At 46.1% G+C, this 9,119-nt stretch overlaps 1 protein-coding gene across 3 annotated transcripts; it reads left to right on the top strand.

Annotated features, from left to right (window-relative positions):
• The first annotated feature begins 153 nt into the window (after positions 1-153).
• On the top strand, positions 154-8,122 carry LOC102420125 (transmembrane protein 128). Of its 3 annotated transcripts, XM_023748538.1 has the most exons (6): positions 160-362; positions 1,945-2,086; positions 3,049-3,207; positions 5,746-5,854; positions 7,536-7,625; positions 7,857-8,122. In XM_023748538.1, the coding sequence occupies exons 1-4, from the start codon at positions 266-268 to the stop codon at positions 5,843-5,845; spliced, it is 498 nt and encodes a 165-aa protein (XP_023604306.1). In that variant the 5' UTR covers positions 160-265; the 3' UTR covers positions 5,846-5,854; positions 7,536-7,625; positions 7,857-8,122. The 3 variants fall into 3 exon arrangements, with proteins under 3 accessions (XP_014305380.1, XP_023604306.1, XP_014305381.1); XM_014449894.2 differs by lacking the exon at positions 7,536-7,625 and having other exon boundaries at positions 154-362; XM_014449895.2 differs by lacking the exons at positions 5,746-5,854; positions 7,536-7,625; positions 7,857-8,122 and adding an exon at positions 3,431-3,601 and having other exon boundaries at positions 218-362.
• Positions 8,123-9,119: the final 997 nt, after the last annotated feature.

The following is a 9,119-nucleotide window of genomic DNA, read 5'->3' on the forward strand; positions in this document are numbered from 1 at the left end:
CCCGCCAGCTGACTCGGCACACAGCTCATCCCTCGAGGAAAATGGGCACTTCCGGTCTGAGAGGACCCGCATTTGAAATTAAATCATTGGCGGGTATGAGCGCGAAGATCGCGAACCAGTCCCGCCCTAGTTCCTCCGACTATTAAACCTCAAAGACAAAACTGGACCCACCGACTCCCAGAAGCCGACCCCTCCGCCCGGAAGTCGAGGCCAGAAGTACCCACGGGGCAACGTCACTTCCGCCGCGCTTCCTGGAGGCGCCAAGATGGACGCCGCGCGGGCCCGGGAGCAGCTCCGGCGGCGGTACCTGTTCTCGCCCGACGCCGAGGCCTCGCTGGCCGGCAGAGGCTGCGCCGGGCCGGGTAGGCGCTCCCCCGGGCGCTCCGAGCCGCGCCGAGGCCCCGGGCCAGGCGCCCGGACACCGCCGGCCTTGCGGCCTCCCGCAGCCCGCCCCGTCGGGAGGGCCCGGCTTCTGATCTCAGGGTTCACCTGTCGTTTGCACGTCGGGTGGTTAGTGCCCTAAGGACCCTTAACACCCCGCAGCCCTGCGCGTCTGCACCCAGGCTGCGCTCCAGGAGTCCCCGAAGGCTGGTCTGACCCCGGCTTGGTAGCCCCCATTCGGAACGCCCCCCGGCTCTGTTTTTAGGGATCGGCCAGGCGTACCCCGTAGGCCCGCGGGGAATGGGTGCGGGGGTTTGTCTCATCTCGGCGTCGCTGGCCACAGCACCCGGTGGTCCGCCGCGGGAGCCGGTCAGACACCAGGCCGACTGCGGGCCGTGCGGGTGGTGTTCGCCGGGAGGCGCAGGGCAGCGGGTGGGGTACGAGCTCCGTCTCCGGCACCGGCGAGCGGGAGGCCGTGCGGGCGCATTTCCTGGCGACGCGGGAGGAGGGAAGCCGCCGGGAGGTGACACTGACGGCTGCTTCTGGGAGAGATGGCTTGCACGTTCGGGCTTTTGGCCTGCATTACGCAAACCGCTTGCATGTGTTACGTTTTAAAGAGAAACACAGAAGACATCGTGCCCAGGCGTGCGTGCTGGCGTCTCAGTTTTGAGGGTCTTTGTATTGGGAACAAGCTGCTCAGGAATCCTAAGGGGTGAGGACCTCGGGTGTGCACCCCGGTGGCTCTCCCGTGAACGGAGAGGAGGCGGAGAGGGGGGACTTGTTGGAAATAACTCGTCGGATCCAACCCCAGCCGCCTGTTCTGTGAGATGGAGTCCCGGCTGGAAGACATGTGGACTCGTCCCCACCTGTCTACAGTACTGCGCCCGTTCCACTTTTTAAAAAAATATATATATATTATTGATTTTTACAGAGAGGAAGGGAGAGGGATAGAGAGTTAGAAACATCGATCAGCATACCTCCTACTGGGGATGTGCCCGCAACCAAGGTACATGCCCTTGACCGGAATCGAACCAGGGACCCTTCAGTCTGCAGGCCGAGGCTATCCACTGAGCCAAGCCCGTTACGGTCCGTTCCACTTTTGAGCCGCCTTAAAAGGTTGTGTTCACTTAAAATCATTAAATAGTGATAAGTAGTATTTTTGGAAAATGGCAGCTGTTTTGTGCTCTAACATGTGCCTGCGGCATTTTCCTTAATAGGACTAATGACTTTCTTAGATGAAATATGAGGCATAATATTAAAATTCCTACACTGCTAGAAGTGGTCATTCTTTCTGAAAGATGGAATATGTAGATTTGATTTCAGAATCCATTTAAAGGAGAAAAGTTGACTCTCTTGCTCATGTTTTATAGTGGGCTCCTAGTAATTATTTCTGCAATATAAGCCCATTTTGGTGGTTTTTACAGAAGAAATTCGTGCTATGGTGGGAAAGATTTCTGGTTCGCAAAAAGCTCTAGGATATTGTTTTGTTTGGCTTAAGAGAGGTTGATTTTTCCCCGTGCACTTTATGGTAATTTAATAAGTTGAAATCTCCCTTATTTGCAGGAGCCTCTGCACCTGTTGAGAAAAAGCAAAAACCTCTTCCAAGACTTAATGTCCATTCTGGATTCTGGATATTGGCATCCATTGTTGTGACCTATTATGTGGATTTCTTTAAAACTATTAGAGAAAACTTTCACACTAGTAGGTAAGAAAACTTCCCTGAATATCACATGATCGCACTCATTTGTGGAATATAATGAACAACATAAACTGATGAACAAAAACAGATCCAGAGACAGAGAAGCATCGATCAGACTATCAAACCTCAGAGGGAAGGTAGGGGAGGGTGGCGGTAAATGGAAGAGATCAACCAAAGGACTTGTATGCATGCATATAGGCCTAACCAATGGACACAGACACCAGGGGGGTGAGGGCATGAATGAGGGGGAGGGCAAGGGGGGAATAAGGACACATATGTAATACCTTAATAAAGGAAAAGAAAGAGTAATAAAAAAAAAAAAGAAAACTTTCCTGGTTCATAAGTTAAACACCCTTGTCTTATTTTTTGTGTTTTATTTTGTTAGTTGAAATTTTTGTTGTTAATCCTCACCCGAGGACATTTTTTCCATTGATTTATTTTAGAGGGAGTGGATGGAGTGGGAGAGAGAAAGAGAGAAACATTGATGTGAGAGATACATTGATCGGTTGCCTCCCACACACACCCCCAACCAGGACCAGGGATCGAACCTATAACCCAGTGTGAATTAACCATCTTGCACATTGATTTTCAGCATTTCAAGAAACCTGACACACTCACAACTTCAGAAACAAAAGGAAAGCTGCTCTCTCTCCTATGTTCTTGAGGAAAATGCATAGCCATAACCAGGGTTCTGTTTCGGGTGGGCTGTTTATGAGCGCACACATGCATGCCTGTATTGAGAGGCTTACTTTTTCATCCTCTCGTGGGTCTCAGGCTCGTCCTTTCTCACTCATCTCCCCGTAGATTGGACTTTCTGAAATCTGGAATCCAGTGATTGTGGGTCCCTCTGTGTTCCTCTTCCAGTTGATATTCTTGTAGAAACAGATGTTTAGGCAACCGGTGAAAACTTGTAAGATTTCTGCTGATGTGCTAAGAGCTGTCAATCTGATGACATTTTTGTCTTACAGTTGGTTTCTCTCTGGCGGCGCCTTGTTGCTTGTCAGCGTGTCCATTGCATTCTACTGCATTCTCTATCTGGAGTGGTATCGTGGGATTGAAGATTATGATGTCAAGTATCCAGCCCTGATCCCCATCACAACTGCTGCTTTTATCGTGGCAGGGATTTGGTAAGTTAACTTTGAAATACTGATAGAAATGAAATGTTGGTCAGGTACTGATGTGCATGGCACGAATGTCAAAGGAAAAAAAAGGAATATTGGGGAAAATAGTCTCCCTGTCATTTCTAGTCTCCAGTTTCCTTTTCAGTAATATCGTCCTTTACGTATGTATTTCACTATTTAAAACACAGATGGTGACGTACTATCTGTATTCTGCAATTTGCTTTTTAAGTCATTTTCTATGAAGTATAATACATACAGAAAGTGGAAAAAACAGAACTGTACAGCTGAATGAGTCATCATGAAATGAGCATTGGTGTGAACCGCTCCAGGTCTGGGGAGAATCGAGCCAATACCTCGAAATCCCTTCCCACTTCCCCGTAGTCACTGCCCCAAGTAAACACTGTCCTGACCTGTATGCTGATTGCTCTCGTGCACCTTGTAAGTACTCTGTCTGTCTTTTTTTTTTTTTTTTAACTTTATAGAAATGGACTCGTAGCATCTATTCTTTGATGTTTGCTGTTTACACGTATGATTCATCCGCATTGTTGTGGGTAGCAGTTGTTCATTGCTGTCGGGCAGTCCAGCCTGTAGCTGAATCCGTTTCTTTTTCTACTATTGATAGCATTTGGATTGTTTCCAGTTTGGTGGTGTTATTATTGAGGCTATCAAGAACATTCTAGTGTATGTCTCTTGAGAATATGTGCACATTTCTGTTGGATGTATATGTGAGAGAGACACATTAATCGGTTGCCTCCCACATACACCCCGACCGGGACTGGGGATTGAACCCACAGCCCAGTGTGAACTAACCATCTTCCACATTGATTTTCAGCATTCCAAGAAACCCGACTTAATGTGGAGGAGTTATCTCTACAAGTGAAATTGTTGGCTCATAGGGTGTGCATGCCTCCAATTTCAGTAAATAATGCCACACTTTTACAACGAGATTGTTCTTTTTTTGTTTAATTTCTTTTTATTTTTTTAAAAATATATTTTTATTGATTTCAGAGAGGATGGGAGAGGGAGAGAGAGAAACATCAGTGATGAGAGAGAATCATTGATCAGCTGCCTCCTGCACACCCCCTACTGGGGATTGAGCCCGCAACCCAGGCATATGCCCTTGACTGGAATCGAACCCGCGACCCTTCAGTCCATAGGCCGATGCTCTATCCACTGAGCCAAGCCAGCTAGAGCTCTTTTTTTTTTTAAATGAACCGTATAGTATGGAATTCTTCTATATGTAGATGTACCTCACTATTTCTAATAGTTACGTAGTTATCACTACATGGACATTAATGATGTATTTAACCAACTCCCTGTGGTTAGTTGTTTTTATTCTTTTGCTCTTATAAAAATACCTCAGTCAGTGTCTTTCTTCATAAGTTAATAGGCACTCAGTGAAAAAAAGTGATTTTATTAATGTTTACAAAAGTACACTTGCTCACTGAAGAAATATCTGTTAAATACAGTAAATACAAAAGAAATAAATCCCATGATTCTGCCTATCAGGGAGAAAAATTACTCTCTATGTACAGTGAGTCCTCACTTAATATCGTCGTTAGGGTCTGTGACGTTAAGAGAAACAACATAAAGAAACCGGCTTTACCACAGGCCAATGGATATAAGCAAGAGGGCCGTCTACATGGCTCAGTGTCACGATGAAATGCTGTTTCGTGGATGTAGCTCTTTAGTTTGTTCCTTTCTTGATGTTAAATCAATTATGATTTGGGAAAACCACCTGCTTTTGTACACACTCAGTTTAAATCTTTTTTTAAATGATTTATTTTCTGTAGTTGAAGGTCAAGGGTATTTAACATATTACGTTATGATGTGGCTCTTATTAGCCCTTCAGTAATGTAGGTAGACAGCTGTGTTACATTTTCTTACAAGGCTACTGTCACCCCCAGAAATGTTATTTAATTTTTCAGGACAGTATAATTATAGCTCTTTTAAAGTTCTACTTACTAAAATGTTACATTTTAAAGTCAATAACTGTCTGAAGCATTTACTTGACTATAGTTCTTCCCATTTACCTTCTGCTCTTATGAATTCAGTTCACAAAAGTCATTTGCACTTAAAGTGTTTTACTCTTACCTTAGTGATAGGAATAGTGTTTTTCTCAGTGGAAAATTTAATAGCAAGTTATAAATGGTTGCTTTTTTCATTCTGTTTCTAACAGAAAAGTGCTTTTAACCATCTTTTTACCATAATGGTTTGATAGTGTGGGAGGCTGAGAGCAGACTACGGCCATTCTTGTTCATGTCCCATTGCAGACCCCAACTTTAATCACTTAAGTTCCCTTAAGCCAAGCCGGCCTGCATGAGAAGACCTGTGACTCTAGTCCAAGTACTTGTTGAAGAGATTGTGATAGTTCCAGTATTTGTTAGATCACATCTTTGAGAGAAAAAAAAAATACACATAATGTTGTTGGCTGAATGAACTTGCCCAAACTGAGTAATACCAGTTCTCTACCTGCAGACTCTACAGCAGAATATGCGTGTGTAGATGGTAGCTGGTTGTCAGCCTGTGGTCTTTTCCTTTCAGCTTCAACATCGCGTTATGGCCCGTGTGGTCGTTTTTCACTCCGCTGCTGCTGTTTACCCAGTTCATGGGCCTTGTGATGTTCATCTCACTCCTCGGGTGATTCCTGCAGGTAAGCTCTCTGGAATGGCCGTGCTCTTACTGACCTCATTTGGAAAACATCTTTCACGACAGTTTGAGGTGACTCCCTGTGATTTGGTGCATTTGTGTTCACACCGGAGCTGTTTCCCGCTGAGCTCAGATGGAAGGAGGGAGAGCCTGCCCTTGTGTATAATGTAGTTCTGACTCGAGAGGGCCCCCCATCCTCCAAAGGGCTCAGGGAGACAGTACTTGCACCTTCCAGTAAAAACACGCTCACACCTGGGACCAGTCTTCATTGAAGTCAACTTACATACAAGTGACTATGGATTAGATCCGTGGTCGGCAAACTGCGGCTCTCGAGCCACATGCGGCTCTTTGGCCCCTTGAGTGTGGCTCTTCCTAAGCCTTAGGAGTACCCTAATTAAGTTAATAACAATGTACCTACCTATATAGTTTAAGTTTAAAAAATTTAAGAAATTTCAATCGTTGTACTGTTGATATTTAGCTCTGTTGACTAATGAGTTTGCCGACCACTGGGTTAGATTGTTCTTAAGGAATGGGAATTTGGGGGAAATGAACAATTTTACCCAATTGGGGGGAAAAACTGCCATTTTCTGACTGTTCTGGCTGCCTCATAAAAATCTGATGGATGGCACACCAACTTTTCCCTTCGTGTTATGTATGGGATTTCTGCCTCCCCATAGACCCCTGCCCCTCCGTGGACCTGTGGCTCCACACGGTGGGGTCTGCTTGCTGAGTGTCAGACAGCACATTTATTAAACACGTGTGTGTTCAAAGGACTCACTCAGTGCTAGGGACATGGTGAAAAAGACAGGTGGTCTCTACCTTCCCTTCGCTTGTATCAGAACTGGGAGGAAGTTGACTTCACACATGAGTTTACAGGATGAAAATTAGGCTCAGAGAGGTCAAAGTTATCGGGGTGCTAATGAAAATGGACATGTCCGCGAATAGCAGCATATTCTCCCTCTGGAGTTTTAGAGGAAAGTCAGTGTAACTAGGACAGGAAGGTACATAGCCTGATGTTGCCAGCACATCCATGACCACAGCCACGCTGATGTGCAGAGTCAGTCCCCCCACACACTGTGCCAGCACGTCCATGACCATGGCCACGCTGATGAGCAGAGTCCTACACACACTGTGCCAGCACATCCATGACCACAGCCACGCTGATGAGCAGAGTCCCACACACACTGTGCCAGCACATCCATGACCACAGCCATGCTGATGAGCAGAGTCAGTCCCCCCACACACTGTGCCAGCACATCCATGACCACGGCCACGCTGATGAGCAGAATCTGACCACAGCACACTGATGTGCAGAGTCCCACACACACTGTGCCAGCACATCCATGACCTCGGCCACGCTGATGAGCAGAATCTGACCACAGCACACTGATGTGCAGAGTCCCCTCCACATTGCTGTGGGGGCCCCCGGGACTCTTAGAGTGCGCCCTTTATCCTGTTGACAAGTGTCACCTCGTCTGACCATGTCCCCTGCTTCTCCCTTTGAAATGGTGTTAAATCTTTGTCCGGTTTTGAGTTTTTGCACATGTTAGGAAGCTTTTAACTCCCTTCTGACATGAGTATCAATGGTCATGAAGAGCCTTGTAGATTGAACTGCTTCCTCACACTACAGCCACAGCGTAGTACCCGTTGTCTCATGTGGGACATAAATGCTGGCTTTCTTTCAGGTTCAAGGGCATGCAAACTGAACCATTAAACATCCAGCTGGCTGGCAGCGTTCCAAAGGGGGAAAAGCTACAGTGTTTCTGCATCCTGAAGTGAGTGGTGTTCTAGCAAAAATTGTACCTTCACTGATCTGTGGTTGAAATGAGAATAAATTATATTTATTTGCATATTCTTAAACTCAGATGATTTTTCAGATTCAGAATAGGAGTATTCTCTTCAAAATAGAAATAACTAAGTTGCAGTGTGAATCTGTTTGAATCATGGAGAAAGTATTGGTGTGAAAGTTTAAATGAAGTTTCATTGTAGATGTGCGTTGCTCCCAGTGTTGTAGGTGGATTGCTCACTCTTCACTTATGCGGTGACGGACGTGTCCATGTGCCTTTAACCCGGTAGCGGTGACTGTGGACCTCACTGTGTAATGCCTTCGCTAGTGAGAGGACCAACCAAACGTATTCTATGCATTCCTCTTTGGATTTTACCATTATATGTAAATCATTGGGTTTTCAGCATGTTTAACATATGAACTTTTAATGATTTCTAAGTATGTATAATTATTTTCCTTATTTGAATAAAATATTTTTATAACTTTCTTGTGATTTTGTTAATACAAACGTGGGAATAGTTTGTTTTCAGCTATCAGCGCTGAAAAGTTCCCTGTAGAAATGAGGTTTGTTTTTAGAGAGGCTGCTGTGCTGTTCAGAGACCTGAAGACTAGTCACTTTCACACGCAAGTACATTCCCCTTACACCTGCGCATCGCGAGCATTGTGACGTGGAAAGTACCTGATGTGGATCCTTCTTCCCATAAAGGGACTTCCAGAGACGATCTGATTTGTCTCCACTGTGTGTGGCTCGGGCCACGCCGTCCTGCCGCTGCCTGACCCTGAGTGGTAGTCTTTCTCCAGCTGCGAAGTGGGAACATCTGTCGAGTATGGTTGTGGGTAGTAGGAATGATGTTGATAAACCACCATTACAGCACCTGGCACACAGTAGGAGCTCACTCAGCGAATAGTGATGGAGAGGGAAAGAAAGACAAAGCGATCTGGGATGGGGAATGGGAGAAGGCATTGTGATCCGTTTGTGATACAGGCGTGTGAGGGTGTGAGAGTCATTTAAAGTAAAGAGCGAGGTCAGGCAGGAGTCGGCGATGCCAGCGTCCAGTGCAGTGCAGCCCTGGCAGTTAGGATGACCAAGGGCATTGGTTTATCCACTGGAGGGAACCTTGGTGCGGCCAAAGTTCAGTGCCCCAGTGACAGCTGCCACAAATCCTCTGTCTGCCTGCCTGTCTGGATAGAGTCTGCAAAGGAATCATCCATCCCTCCACCTATCTACCTACCTGTATCCGTCTATCCACCTACCTACCTATCTTTTCTTACAGAGTAGTTTTACTACTTGGATTGAAATCTAAGGCTGGGATTTTTTTAATTGATTTCAGAGAGGAAGGGAGAGGGAGAGAGAGAGAGAAACATCAATGATGAGAGAATCACTGATCGGCTGCCTCCTGCACGCCCCACACTGGGGATCGAGCCTGCAACCTGGGGCATGTGCCTTGACCAGGAATCGAACCATGGCTCCGGGTTCATAGGT

The sequence above is a fragment of the Myotis lucifugus genome, unplaced genomic scaffold, assembly GCF_000147115.1.
Source record: "Myotis lucifugus unplaced genomic scaffold, Myoluc2.0 scaffold_1515, whole genome shotgun sequence".
NCBI lineage: Eukaryota > Metazoa > Chordata > Mammalia > Chiroptera > Vespertilionidae > Myotis > Myotis lucifugus.

Excerpts from the sequence above, each read along its gene's own strand:
- LOC102420125 (XM_014449894.2), top strand. The coding sequence starts at position 266 with ATGGACGCCGCGCGGGCCCGGGAGCAGCTCCGGCGGCGGTACCTGTTC. Across the intron at positions 363-1,944 it reads CAGAGGCTGCGCCGGGCCGG|GAGCCTCTGCACCTGTTGAG; the intron begins GTAGGCGCTCCC and ends CCTTATTTGCAG. Across the intron at positions 3,208-5,745 it reads TTTATCGTGGCAGGGATTTG|CTTCAACATCGCGTTATGGC; the intron begins GTAAGTTAACTT and ends TTTTCCTTTCAG.